The following is a 15,326-nucleotide window of genomic DNA, read 5'->3' as shown; positions in this document are numbered from 1 at the left end:
AAAAAGTGGTATTTCAGACATTCAGTGTTACTTTCTGTCACGTGGTTCACTGCCAGGAATAACCGTTATTATATATTTATCGGATATTGTGGGACCCAGTAATACTTAACATGTTTTGCATTATATATGTTTATTTTTATATCATTTCTAAGGAAGGGGGTGACTTGACTTTTCTCTTTTTTTAAATGTATTGCAGACTGAAAAGAGGTGTTCTTCCTACAATATTCTGCAAAATGCAGCTGTACATAGCTGTTGTATTGTGTTTCAAAACACACTGGGGCAAATTTACTAAGAACAGTGCAAACTACACTACACATGAATCTGGCCTTACAGAGGACACCACTTTTTTTGGCACACCTACAACACACTTCTGTCAGACTCTGCATAATAAATGGGGTGCACGGTCCGACTAAGCAACAGAACGCCCCATAATTTGTGTCACATGATGACTAGTACAGCTGCGCTGCAAAAGGGTCGCATGTGACACAAATGTAGCGCGGACACTTCTTATATCCATGTAAAAATGTACAAGCAGTGTACACTAGAAAGAACGTGCAAAGTCCGACAGAAAACTTGCGCAAAGCCCTTAGTCATTGTGCCCCTTGTAAACATTATATGTGAACGCAGCTTTAAACTGAAAAATATTGCGATGTGTTTATAGGAAATGGACCAAGCCATGCAATGTTTAGGACTTATGAAATTGTGACATGCACTTGCATTGTATCCGCAGGTAGCACACGTCCCCATTCACTTCAATAGGCAAATGCACAAGGCTATGAATACCACAACCCTGTGTATGACCCGACTGCCCGGGCTGCAAAACACAGAGCGGATCCATACCCATGTTTGCGGTTCTGGCTATTATTGTCCGCTCACATGCCAATGACAAGCAAGCCTGAGACAATGGTCCGCAGGACCACTGTTTGTAGCCTCAGAAATACATGTGTAGTATGTGGGAAGCCTAAATCTGTGTCTAAACCCCACTCCCACAAAAGGAGAAAGGGTGGAAAAAAGGCAGAATTCCACTTTTACAATGCTATCGTTGAACATGAGCCCTTCAGCCATTGGAAAATTACTGCTTTAAGTCCTGGTCCCCAACTTCATGGTGCGGTCACACATGACATTTAGCTCATGAGTTTCAAAATGCAATGCAACAGCTGCAGAGACACTTACCTAATTAAATTTGTTAACATTTGCATTTACAAAAAGCAACCATTAACCCCTTAAGGACGCAGGGTATTTTCGCTAATTTCTCGCTCTCCATCTTCAAAAATCCATAACTTTTTCATTTTTCCGTGTACAGAGCTGTGTGAGGGCTTATTTTGTGCGTAACAAATTACTTTCCCGTGATGTTATTTATTATTCCCTGCCGTGTACTGGGAAGCCGTAAAAAAAAAATTCCAAATGTGGAAAAATTGAAAAAAATGTGCGTCACGTTCTTGTGGGCTCAGTTTTTACGACTTTCACTCTGCGCTCCAAATAACACCTCAGCTTTATTCTTTGGTTCGGTGCGATCGCGGTGATACAAAATTTATACAGGTTTTATTGCGTTTTAATACATTTTCAAAAATTAAACGAATGTGTACAAAAAAGAAAAAAAAAATTTCCATCTTCTGACGCTAATAACTTTTTCATACTTTGGTGCACGGAGCTGTGTGATATGTCATTTTTTGAAAAATGAGCCGACGTTTTCATTGCTACCATTTGGAGGACTGTGCGACATTTTCATCATTTTTTATTATATTTTTTATGTCAGCTAAAAAGGTGTAAAAGTTGCGTTTCGGACATTTGGGCGCTATTTGCCGTACCGGAGGTCACCGCCGTCAATAACCGTTTTTAGATTTTGATAGGTCGGCCATTTTGGGACACGTCGATACCTAATGTGTCTGTGATTTTTACTATTTATTATGTTTTATATCAGTTCTAGGGAAAGGGGAGTGATTTGAAATTTTAATATTTTATTATTTTTGTACATTTTTAAACTTTTTTTTTTCTATTTTTTCCCACTATTTCTTAGTCCCTCTAGGGTACATTAACCCTAGATGTTCAGATCGCTCCTGCCATATACTGCAATACAACTGTATCGCAGTATATGGCATTTCTGCACACTATACATTACAATGAGCCACAGGCTCATTGTAATGGATATGCAGAAGCCATGTAGCCTCGGGTCAAACGAAGACCCGAGGGTACCATGGCAACCGATTGCCGCCCCCCGATGACGTTCAGGGGAGCGGTGATCGGAGGTAAGATGGCGGCGCCCATGCGCCGCCACGTTTAAAGTGCCGCCGGCGACTTTGCCGGCGGCAAAGAAAAGGTTTGCACCTTTGGGTATATGCAATATGCAATATGCAGCAAAGCCCATCTCTATATGAAGAAGGCTCAGCCCATGAGCCTTCTTCATACAACCTTCACAGCTCCGTGGCGGAGACTGTGAACAAACAATACATAGGTTCACACCATTTTTATGTGTGTTAACATCCGGTTAACAGTTGTAATTTGTAAACGCAAATGTTAAAATCAACGTGTGACTGCACCCTTAGGCTCTTTACGTCACCCTGCCACCAGTCCTGAGTTAATCTGAAGTCCTGGTACCTGTGCCTGCTCAGCAACCTCTGTGAATCACTGCATAAGGGTCAGGACTTCATATTTCCTCAGAACCAATGGGAAGGAAAAGAAGGAGCGTTCATTGCATGCCCCAAGGAAACCTAAAGTCCCTGCACCTGCACACTGATTCACAGAGGCTGCTGAGCAGGCACAGGTATCGGGATTTCGGATCACCGCAGTCCGCAGGACTGGCCGCTGGGTGACATAAGGAGCCCTTAGGTGCACTGGAGCACTCCCACTGCTCCTAAGCTGGTAATTAACATAATTCTTTATAAAAGCATTAAAGGATAACCATAGAGGCCATTTTGATGGAACTTACAGTGCTGAAGTCAGGGTCATCAGGTGCATAGCATGATACCTTCAGGTACTATGCTGTGCACCTGGTGCTCGATTCCCTTTAAACAAGGGATATATATAAAGACAAAATACTCATGTACCACACTGTAGCTCCATGTATGGCTGTGTACTGCCGCTGTATAAAGACTATATACTATAGAGACAGGGCCTCCCCCCCCCACCCCAGGATAGAAATAGGGCCTCATCCCCCACCCCAGGATAGAAAAAGGGCCTCATCCCCCACCCCCACGATAGAAAAAGGGCCTCATCCCCCACCCCAGGATAGAAAAAGGGCCTCATCCCCCACCCCAGGATAGAAATAGGGCCTCATCCCCCACCCCAGGATAGAAATAGGGCCTCATCCCCCACCCCAGGATAGAAATAGGGCCTCATCCCCCACCCCAGGATAGAAATAGGGCCTCATCCCCCACCCCAGGATAGAAATAGGGCCTACCCCCACCCCAGGATAGAAATAGGGCCTCATCCCCCACCCCAGGATAGAAATAGGGCCTCATCCCCCACCCCAGGATAGAAATAGGGCCTCATCCCCCACCCCAGGATAGAAATAGGGCCTCATCCCCCACCCCAGGATAGAAATAGGGCCTCATCCCCCACCCCAGGATAGAAATAGGGCCTCATCCCCCACCCCAGGATAGAAATAGGGCCTCATCCCCCACCCCAGGATAGAAATAGGGCCTCATCCCCCACCCCAGGATAGAAATAGGGCCTCATCCCCCACCCTAGGATAGAAAAAGGGCCTCATCCCCCACCCCAGGATAGAAATAGGGCCTCATCCCCCACCCCCACGATAGAAAAAGGGCCTCATCCCCCACCCCAGGATAGAAAAAGGGCCTCATCCCCCACCCCAGGATAGAAATAGGGCCTCATCCCCCACCCCAGGATAGAAATAGGGCCTCATCCCCCACCCCAGGATAGAAATAGGGCCTCATCCCCCACCCCAGGATAGAAATAGGGCCTCATCCCCCACCCCAGGATAGAAATAGGGCCTACCCCCACCCCAGGATAGAAATAGGGCCTCATCCCCCACCCCAGGATAGAAATAGGGCCTCATCCCCCACCCCAGGATAGAAATAGGGCCTCATCCCCCACCCCAGGATAGAAATAGGGCCTCATCCCCCACCCCAGGATAGAAATAGGGCCTCATCCCCCACCCCCACGATAGAAAAAGGGCCTCATCCCCCACCCCAGGATAGAAAAAGGGCCTCATCCCCCACCCCAGGATAGAAATAGGGCCTCATCCCCCACCCCAGGATAGAAATAGGGCCTCATCCCCCACCCCAGGATAGAAATAGGGCCTCATCCCCCACCCCAGGATAGAAATAGGGCCTCATCCCCCACCCCAGGATAGAAATAGGGCCTACCCCCACCCCAGGATAGAAATAGGGCCTCATCCCCCACCCCAGGATAGAAATAGGGCCTCATCCCCCACCCCAGGATAGAAATAGGGCCTCATCCCCCACCCCAGGATAGAAATAGGGCCTCATCCCCCACCCCAGGATAGAAATAGGGCCTCATCCCCCACCCCAGGATAGAAATAGGGCCTACCCCCACCCCAGGATAGAAATAGGGCCTCATCCCCCACCCCAGGATAGAAATAGGGCCTCATCCCCCACCTCAGGATAGAAATAGGGCCTCATCCCCCACCCCAGGATAGAAATAGGGCCTCATCCCCCACCCTAGGATAGAAATAGGGCCTCATCCCCCACCCCAGGATAGAAATAGGGCCTCATCCCCCACCCCAGGATAGAAATAGGGCCTCATCCCCCACCCTAGGATAGAAATAGGGCCTCACCCCCCACCCCAGGATAGAAATAGGGCCTCACCTCCCACCCCAGGATAGAAATAGGGCCTCATCCCCCACCCCAGGATAGAAATAGGGCCTCATCCCCCACCCTAGGATAGAAATAGGGCCTCACCCCCCACCCCAGGATAGAAATAGGGCCTCACCTCCCACCCCAGGATAGAAATAGGGCCTCACCTCCCACCCCAGGATAGAAATAGGGCCTCACCCCCCACCCCAGGATAGAAATAGGGCCTCCCTCACCCCCCACCCCAGGATAGAAAAAGGGCCTCATCCCCCACCCCCACGATAGAAAAAGGGCCTCATCCCCCACCCTAGGATAGAAAAAGGGCCTCATCCCCCACCCCAGGATAGAAATAGGGCCTCATCCCCCACCCCAGGATAGAAATAGGGCCTCATCCCCCACCCCAGGATAGAAATAGGGCCTCATCCCCCACCCCAGGATAGAAATAGGGCCTCATCCCCCACCCCAGGATAGAAATAGGGCCTCATCCCCCACCCCAGGATAGAAATAGGGCCTCATCCCCCACCCCAGGATAGAAATAGGGCCTCATCCCCCACCCCAGGATAGAAATAGGGCCTCATCCCCCACCCCAGGATAGAAATAGGGCCTCATCCCCCACCCTAGGATAGAAATAGGGCCTCATCCCCCACCCCAGGATAGAAATAGGGCCTCATCCCCCACCCCAGGATAGAAATAGGGCCTCATCCCCCACCCTAGGATAGAAATAGGGCCTCACCCCCCACCCCAGGATAGAAATAGGGCCTCACCTCCCACCCCAGGATAGAAATAGGGCCTCACCCCCCACCCCAGGATAGAAATAGGACCTCCCTCACCCCCCACCCCAGGATAGAAATAGGGCCTCCCTCACCCCCCACCCCAGGATAGAAATAGGGCCTCCCTCACCCCCCACCCCAGGATAGAAATAGGGCCTCCCCCACCCCAGGATAGAAATAGGGCCTCCCTCACCCCCCACCCCAGGATAGAAATAGGGCCTCCCTCACCCCCCACCCCAGGATAGAAATAGGGCCTCCCTCACCCCCCACCCCAGGATAGAAATAGGGCCTACCCCCACCCCAGTACCGACCGACAGACATACACACACACACAGAGGACCTTACCGTGTTCAGCAGCCGCGGGAACGCGCCATCTCAGGTGCAGGCGAGCACAGGAGCAGGAAGCAGGCATCGGGCGCCGGGACCACGCGGCCACCGCCGGGAGCTCCGGGGCCGTGCAGGCGTGAGAGAGCCGGGGCCGCGCAGGGGTGAGAGCGCCGGGGCCGCGCAGGGGTGAGAGCGCCGGGGCCGCGCAGGGGTGAGAGCGCCGGGGCCGCGCAGAGGTGAGAGCTCCGGGGGCCGCGCCGTCATGGGAGAGTTGGGAACTCGACCGCATCGGAGCACCGGGACTCGGCACGCGTCAGGGCCCACCGGAGGATTCTCCGGTACTCCGGTGGGCCAGTCCGACGCTGTGTGCAGCACAGACCGCACAGTCTGCGGCCCACCGGCCGGCCCCCCCCCCCCCTAGTGTCTTAGAGTCCGGGCCCCATAGGGCAGTACCAGTTGTACTGCCCTATCGGCGGCCCTGTCACCACTCTCCTGTGGGCTTTCACTGTGCGCTCCAAATTACACCTCCCCTTAACTTTTTGTGTTGCTACGTTAACAAAGATAACGTGTATATATATATATATATATATATATATATATATATATATATATAGGTTCTATTAGGCTTTTAAAGATCTAAAAAATGTAAAACCTCTGGTACAAAAGATTTTTCTTTGTTTCGCCATCTTCTGAAGCTAGTAACTTTTCCATAATTCATTGTACGTAGCTGTTACTTTTTGCAGCACGTGATGGCGATGATACCAATCAATGATACCATTTTGGGGACTGTAAAACTTTTTATTACATTTTTGTCTGTTGCAAAATGGCAAAAAAAGTGGTATTTCAGACATTCAGTGTTACTTTCTGTCACGTGGTTCACTGCCAGGAATAACCGTTATTATATATTTATCGGATATTGTGGGACCCAGTAATACTTAACATGTTTTGCATTATATATGTTTATTTTTATATCATTTCTAAGGAAGGGGGTGACTTGACTTTTCTCTTTTTTTAAATGTATTGCAGACTGAAAAGAGGTGTTCTTCCTACAATATTCTGCAAAATGCAGCTGTACATAGCTGTTGTATTGTGTTTCAAAACACACTGGGGCAAATTTACTAAGAACAGTGCAAACTACACTACACATGAATCTGGCCTTACAGAGGACACCACTTTTTTTGGCACACCTACAACACACTTCTGTCAGACTCTGCATAATAAATGGGGTGCACGGTCCGACTAAGCAACAGAACGCCCCATAATTTGTGTCACATGATGACTAGTACAGCTGCGCTGCAAAAGGGTCGCATGTGACACAAATGTAGCGCGGACACTTCTTATATCCATGTAAAAATGTACAAGCAGTGTACACTAGAAAGAACGTGCAAAGTCCGACAGAAAACTTGCGCAAAGCCCTTAGTCATTGTGCCCCTTGTAAACATTATATGTGAACGCAGCTTTAAACTGAAAAATATTGCGATGTGTTTATAGGAAATGGACCAAGCCATGCAATGTTTAGGACTTATGAAATTGTGACATGCACTTGCATTGTATCCGCAGGTAGCACACGTCCCCATTCACTTCAATAGGCAAATGCACAAGGCTATGAATACCACAACCCTGTGTATGACCCGACTGCCCGGGCTGCAAAACACAGAGCGGATCCATACCCATGTTTGCGGTTCTGGCTATTATTGTCCGCTCACATGCCAATGACAAGCAAGCCTGAGACAATGGTCCGCAGGACCACTGTTTGTAGCCTCAGAAATACATGTGTAGTACGTGGGAAGCCTAAATCTGTGTCTAAACCCCACTCCCACAAAAGGAGAAAGGGTGGAAAAAAGGCAGAATTCCACTTTTACAATGCTATCGTTGAACATGAGCCCTTCAGCCATTGGAAAATTACTGCTTTAAGTCCTGGTCCCCAACTTCATGGTGCGGTCACACATGACATTTAGCTCATGAGTTTCAAAATGCAATGCAACAGCTGCAGAGACACTTACCTAATTAAATTTGTTAACATTTGCATTTACAAAAAGCAACCATTAACCCCTTGAGGACGCAGGGTATTTTCGCTAATTTCTCGCTCTCCATCTTCAAAAATCCATAACTTTTTCATTTTTCCGTGTACAGAGCTGTGTGAGGGCTTATTTTGTGCGTAACAAATTACTTTCCCGTGATGTTATTTATTATTCCCTGCCGTGTACTGGGAAGCCGTAAAAAAAAAATTCCAAATGTGGAAAAATTGAAAAAAATGTGCGTCACGTTCTTGTGGGCTCAGTTTTTACGACTTTCACTCTGCGCTCCAAATAACACCTCAGCTTTATTCTTTGGTTCGATGCGATCGCGGTGATACAAAATTTATACAGGTTTTATTGCGTTTTAATACATTTTCAAAAATTAAACGAATGTGTACAAAAAAGAAAAAAAAAATTTCCATCTTCTGACGCTAATAACTTTTTCATACTTTGGTGCACGGAGCTGTGTGATATGTCATTTTTTGAAAAATGAGCCGACGTTTTCATTGCTACCATTTGGAGGACTGTGCGACATTTTCATCATTTTTTATTATATTTTTTATGTCAGCTAAAAAGGTGTAAAAGTTGCGTTTCGGACATTTGGGCGCTATTTGCCGTACCGGAGGTCACCGCCGTCAATAACCGTTTTTATATTTTGATAGGTCGGCCATTTTGGGACACGTCGATACCTAATGTGTCTGTGATTTTTACTATTTATTATGTTTTATATCAGTTCTAGGGAAAGGGGAGTGATTTGAAATTTTAATATTTTATTATTTTTGTACATTTTTAAACTTTTTTTTTTCTATTTTTTCCCACTATTTCTTAGTCCCTCTAGGGTACATTAACCCTAGATGTTCAGATCGCTCCTGCCATATACTGCAATACAACTGTATCGCAGTATATGGCATTTCTGCACACTATACATTACAATGAGCCACAGGCTCATTGTAATGGATATGCAGAAGCCATGTAGCCTCGGGTCAAACGAAGACCCGAGGGTACCATGGCAACCGATTGCCGCCCCCCGATGACGTTCAGGGGAGCGGTGATCGGAGGTAAGATGGCGGCGCCCATGCGCCGCCACGTTTAAAGTGCCGCCGGCGACTTTGCCGGCGGCAAAGAAAAGGTTTGCACCTTTGGGTATATGCAATATGCAATATGCAGCAAAGCCCATCTCTATATGAAGAAGGCTCAGCCCATGAGCCTTCTTCATACAACCTTCACAGCTCCGTGGCGGAGACTGTGAACAAACAATACATAGGTTCACACCATTTTTATGTGTGTTAACATCCGGTTAACAGTTGTAATTTGTAAACGCAAATGTTAAAATCAACGTGTGACTGCACCCTTAGGCTACAATGACATGTCCATGTCTGTCCATAAATCCAGGACTAAAAATTGGACTCCTTTCATAATGACGATATATGTAATATGAACAAAGTTTGACACTGCTGTTCTGTGGGTATGCAGTTTGCCCGATGCAAAATTTTACCCTATATGGTAAATAGTTTCTTCTATGGAACAATTCTTCAAATATATAAGCTTTCTCTACCATATGCCATGTTTGCATAAAAAAATACTAACTGCTATAGTGCAGTGGACAATGTAGTTGTATTGTATTATTGTGTCCATATGTAGGAGGCCTAAAATTGGACATTCAATATATCAATTTTCTGTAGGTGGGCCCCCAGAATCAGTTTCACTGGTGGGCCCTTAGGCCCCCCAGTCTGACCCTGCTAATGATCCAGCTCGCTAAGAAGAGCCAGACTACCCATCACTAGTGAGAGTAACTGTTAGGAGTGTTCCTGTTTTTTGTTATGTTTTAAGCATAAGGAAGCTAGTTAAGTTCCCTGTTCTGGACTGTGTTAATAAACCCTGGAATATGAACTAGAATACATCTGACTGTATGAGACCATTTGCCGGACTGTAAAACTGACTGAAGGGCCCTGTTTCATAATATACTTTATATAGATAATGTTTATTGCAGAGAAATAAAAGACCAAAATTACAATAAAATCAAGTCCCAAGGGCTCATATAGAAATAATAACACTGCTCTAGTAGAAAAAGGTGCTGGAGTAACATATTACAGGGTATAATGACTTGTCGCGTGACATTAGTTCCAAATCAAACAGTTATGGTTCTGAGAATTATGACTGACTGAGTTGTCACCAAACATAGGACAACACGGACATAGGACAAGATACAAGAAAAGGAACCATTGTGAAAAGGAATTAGGGAAGGTAACACAAAAGGTAAGGTACCGGAAGGGTGAGTAAGCAATTAGGATCATATGTCTTGCCTTCCTTCAGGAGAACCATAATTAACTACTAATCCAGGTTTTAAACTCCAGGGAATAACCAAATTTTATCCAGGGGGTCCCGATCTGATAAAGAATGGGAAGTTTTTTTCAGACATTTACTCCATGGCTCTCATCTCCTCCATCTTCATGATATGATTCAAATGCCTCCGCCCATTGGGCCTTAGATGGAGATACTGGTGATTTCCAAAGTTGGGGTATGGTTTGGTGAGCAGCATAAAAACCCCTTTTTGACCAAGAAGAGTGAGCCAGAGACTATAGATGCACAATTTTTGGGCTAGCAGAGACAGATGCAGACCATAGTCTGTTGTATAGAGCAAAGATAACTCTCCACAGCTCCTGTATTCCCAAACAGATCCACCAGATGTGTAACATCGTTCTATCATCTTCGCTGCATCTCCAACATAAGTTAAGAATGGAGGGGAACATCTTAAGGAGAATATCTGGTAGAGGAACATCTTATGGAGGTGAAAAGAGAAAGAGATAAGAAAAATTAAGTGTCTAGTTGCTTGTGAAAATGCAAAAAGATTTTCAAGGGGAGTGAGTTCTCTACTGAGTGCTGCCATGGACCCTAGTGAGTGAATGCATTTTCTTAATTGCACTGTAAGTTGATGGAAACCACTCATGCCAGTACAAAGGCCAGTAAAAAGTCTGTTAGGGCCATCCCTCCCTCTTCCTTTGGTTTAGTGAGGAGATTAAGAGCCAGAGCTAGATTTCCACCAAACAAATCAGTTTCACATATATACATATAAACATATACATCTTTGTGAAAAGAAATTTCTTGGATATGTCTTATATATACTGGTAAACTTACCTTGCAGCACAGCAACAAGCCCTGTAGTAACCCCCGAAATAATATCGCTAAGAATCCATTCCTTAAATCGATATTTAGGAAGCCATGAAATAATAGGGAAAAAGGATAATGCAATTTGTTTTGCTTTCTTTGAGGAACAACTGAAAATAAAAAAACAGTCCACACATGTTTAAATAATATCAAAGGTTATAAATAAAAACATCACATAAACTGACAAAAAGCATCAGGTCAAGAAATTGTCTGCATCATATCTGACAGGCATGCAGCTAACCACAGCAACCAAATATTTGTTTTCTTTTGCATCATTTACTACAATGTAATGTGCTGAAAAAGGGGTATTTCCTTATGGCGCTAATCCATAATAATTCATAACTTCATAGTAAAATAGCTCCATCAAATCCAATATATAAGGAAAACTCCAGAATCAAAGTCACATTTTTATAATCTAGTTCCCATCCACAAATACTGAAGCTCTACTGCGAAATACCTCTCTGAAGAAAGCCCAATATGGGTCTCTGTGATGCCTCACTGGTAACTGTGACCCAATCTAAAGATGTGCTATTTATGATGACCCTGTTTTCTATCACTTAGCCAATGGTTAATGCAGTTACAAATATTTTCTATTCTATTTTATATTCAAGCATTCTCATTTTATGCACCAACCTTTTATGGGATACAGTATCAAGTGCCGAGATAGGCAACATTCATGGATTCCCCCAAGTCCATTCTAGAGTTCGTCTTCTAATGGAAGCTTACCAAGATGGATGGCTAAGTCTATTGTAAAGTTATTAGCACTGAAATACTCCAGAAGAGCATCTTTGAGAACCCCCTTTAATAGTTGTTCCCAAAACAGAGGTTAAACTAATAGGCCTATTGTTTTGACCCCTTCTTGAATACACCTGGACAGAGTAAAGAGTAGGGTCCATATATGCATTTGCAAATGAGGTTTAGAGTTGTGTAATGATAGCATACTACTCATGAAATTATACACAGATAGTGATATTAATTAAATCTGCCTGTATATCATTAATAAATCTCTACTTCAGCTAGCATAATGGCAGAAGCATGAAGATAGTTTACAAGTTTAAAATATAAAGACTACAGATTTTAGTTTTTGAGAAAACTCCAAACAAATCAGTGGTGCAGTCCTTGACATGGACATTAGACTATGAGAAAACATCATTCCTTGAATTCCATGTATTAATCTCTAGATTACATATGAAAGACGTGTGCATCTATCAAGGAAAGTTCTTTACCAATAAGAAAGGAACGCTATATAACGGTTTATAGAAGGAGGAGGTGTAACTACTGGGCCAATATCAACCTGTTTGCAGAGCACAGAGTTCCAAAGGTTAATGTGTTCATGATCCGAGTGACATACACCCATAAGTGGATAACAATGAGTAGATCTATACCATTATCTATTACTTCTTGCTTGAACATGCATTCCTTGCATGCACATTATATAAGTCTTAATAGGTTTTTATGTTTACGTATTTTATAGCACTAAATTATAAAATCCATCTAAGGATATAGGAAAAAAGTATCGATTTTACTATTCATTATGATTAATTGTATTCCTGTTTTTGAAATTATATGATTTAATAATATAATGATACAGATGCAATTGTATGTGCCTATTGCTCAATAATCCCCCCATATCATCAGTAATTGTACTCTTGAAAAAGGAACCTGAACTCTTCAAAGAGGAACTTTTTTTTACATTTATAGCTTGTATTTAGCACCAAAAATAGATTTTTAATTAAAGTTTGTCATAATATTGTCAACTGATAAAATCCATGTAAAAATTTGAATTCTTACCGACAAGTCCTTTTAAGAAGATCTAATGTTGTGGTGTGATGTCTTTCAACTATATCATGGCCAGCATTGAAGGAATCTTCTGAATAAATTGGTCTTGCCACCAAATATTTATTTTCCAAAGAGTCTATCATTGTTTCCCCAGTTACTTTATTTTTTTTATTTAATAAATTCTATAGGTTACCGGTCATATCATCTGAAAAATAAAGATATGACAACATTAGTTGCAAGATACAACATAAAATGAAAAAACTAACATCAGAAGTCTTAAAACCATGTTTTTTGAACTGTTGTTTTATATAGCTAAATACTGTATATACTCGAGTATAAGCCGAGTTTTGCAGCACAAAGTCGTGGTACCTACGACGGACCGGGAACTGATGTCGGAGTCGCGATGGATGCCGGGAAGCGCCGGAAGGTGAGTTCACTTTTCTTTTTTTTTTTCCTACAGGCAGGGGCTACCAGGCTATATACTCAGGGGGGCAGGCAGGCAAGCTATATACTCAAGGGGGCAGGCTATATATGGGGAAGTCAGGCTATATACTCCAGGGGGCTGGCAGGCTATATACTCCAGGGAGCTGGCAGGCTATATACTGGGGGGGGCTGTGACCAATGCATTTCCCACCCTCAGCTTATACTCGAGTCAATAGGTTTTTACAGTTTTTTGGGTCAAAATTAGGGGTCTCGGCTTATACTCAGGTCAGCATATACTTAAGTATATATGGTTAGTATTTATTTAAAACTTATTTAGATGAAAAGGGACAGTTGTAGAACTGTTTGCAACAAATCCAGATATATGAAGGTGATATATACATTTAAAGAGAATAACATTTCAAATATGCTTGTATTGTTGTAAAAATAGCTCTGGGTTACAATGTATAAAAATATTTATACAGGCAGTCCCCAGGTTACATAGAAGATAGGTTCCATAGATTTGTTCTTAAGTTGAATTTGTATGTATGTCGAAACTGCACATTTCATAATTATAGATCGAGGCAAAAAAAAATTTTGCCCCAATGATGATTGGAGTTTCAAGATTTTTTGCTGTAATTGGGCCAAGGATTATCAATAAAACTTAATTACAGACACTTTACAGCTGATCATTGCAGTCTGGGATTGTAAAAAAGGATTCAGAGAGCTTCACTAGAGGTCACAGTGGGCAGATGGGTGCGTCTTTAACTAGGAGTCGTCTGTAAGTCATGTGTCCTTAAGTAGGAGACTGCCTGTATAATGAAGTTCACTAATGGTTGTCCATCATTCCAACAATTTGACAGCTACACTGTCTATCAGAGGGATTTGCATTGCACCACTGTATGTACCATACACAGGCTGTGAACAGATGGGGAATTGCTTAATCGCATATTTTCTTTATCCTGAACAACCCTTTTAGTACTATACAGAAGCATCATAATTGTGTTTAGGGAGGTATACACTATATACCCAGACTAATGGATAGAAGAAAACCTTTTACCTTTTGCGGTAAAAACGATACTATTTGGGTTTTCAGCACCTGGGTATAGAAAATAATTTCTCAGTTCACAGACACCAATGATCTAGAAAAGTTTGAAAGACTGATATACAAAATAGAGTTTATTCAAAACTGCGTCATTTTATAATACCCAAGAAGATACACAACATAGAAAAATGTCATTGGAGTGTACACTATACGAATAAATGAATTGCAATATAACACTTTATAGTGTCAGTTTCTCACTTTCTACTAGTTGTCTCAGATTACCACAAAAATTTGAACATATTTCTGGCGCATGGTGCAGCAATAAGTCCCCACCCACTTTATCAGTTATCATACCTCTTTTTCATACAAGTTGTACAGCTTTCTTTAAAGTATCTAAAACATTTCATAAATGAGGTCAAGGCATCATTATAGTGCATTCTGCTCAGTAATCTCTACAGAAGATCAGGCTAATCCTTAAATTTGTTGTATCTTAGTATGTTTTCCATTATAAAAAAAGTATACAGTGTATTGTGCTAATAGAATCAAATTTACTTGAATTACATAATTGTATTTTTGAAGATTATATATAAGTTATAATACCTGTTTCTTACCTTCTGATGCTTTGAGACAAAAGAACTCTGTAAAAGGTAAGTCTGTGGGATCCTGTTAGAAAGTGATTCCAATAATGATATATAAGTTCTTCTTGTAGGTGTATGAATTTGTCAGTAGCAATGATTAACTTTAATTAACATGGGAGAAGATTTTGTAACCTTTGAGACTGTAATCAATTACAACAATACTGATAAGGTATTTCCTTGGAGAACAACTACAATAATTTCACTTCGGAAACGTTATTCTTAAGCAGACTATTATATTCAAAGTTTTTTCAGGGACTTCCATCTTCTGAAAACAGAAATTCATTCTAAAACCCTGGCTAAATATGACTTGCTCTGGTAAAATGGACTAGACATGCAGGAGATGACTTTGAAGTCTATGGATAGGAAAGAGAAAAGCATCTTACCCCAGTTGC

At 43.2% G+C, this 15,326-nt stretch overlaps 1 protein-coding gene across 1 annotated transcript in view; it reads right to left on the bottom strand.

The window, feature by feature from the left end:
- Positions 1–15,003, bottom strand: part of LOC140127006 (chloride anion exchanger-like) — a 62,525-nt gene extending 47,522 nt beyond the window's left edge. The window contains exons 1-3 of the mRNA XM_072147139.1: positions 14,908–15,003; positions 12,844–13,036; positions 11,023–11,162 (exon numbers count right to left, since the gene is read on the bottom strand). Of these exons, the coding sequence (XP_072003240.1) occupies positions 11,023–11,162; positions 12,844–12,974 (271 nt within the window). The 5' untranslated portion in view covers positions 12,975–13,036; positions 14,908–15,003. The remainder of the gene's footprint in view (positions 1–11,022; positions 11,163–12,843; positions 13,037–14,907) is intronic.
- Between the last annotated feature and the right edge of the window lie 323 nt (positions 15,004–15,326).

The sequence above is a fragment of the Engystomops pustulosus genome, chromosome 4 (assembly GCF_040894005.1).
Source record: "Engystomops pustulosus chromosome 4, aEngPut4.maternal, whole genome shotgun sequence".
Classification (NCBI taxonomy): Eukaryota; Metazoa; Chordata; class Amphibia; order Anura; family Leptodactylidae; genus Engystomops; species Engystomops pustulosus.
The sequence above is the reverse complement of the archived record's forward strand: the minus strand, read 5'-3'. Positions and strand labels throughout refer to the sequence as shown.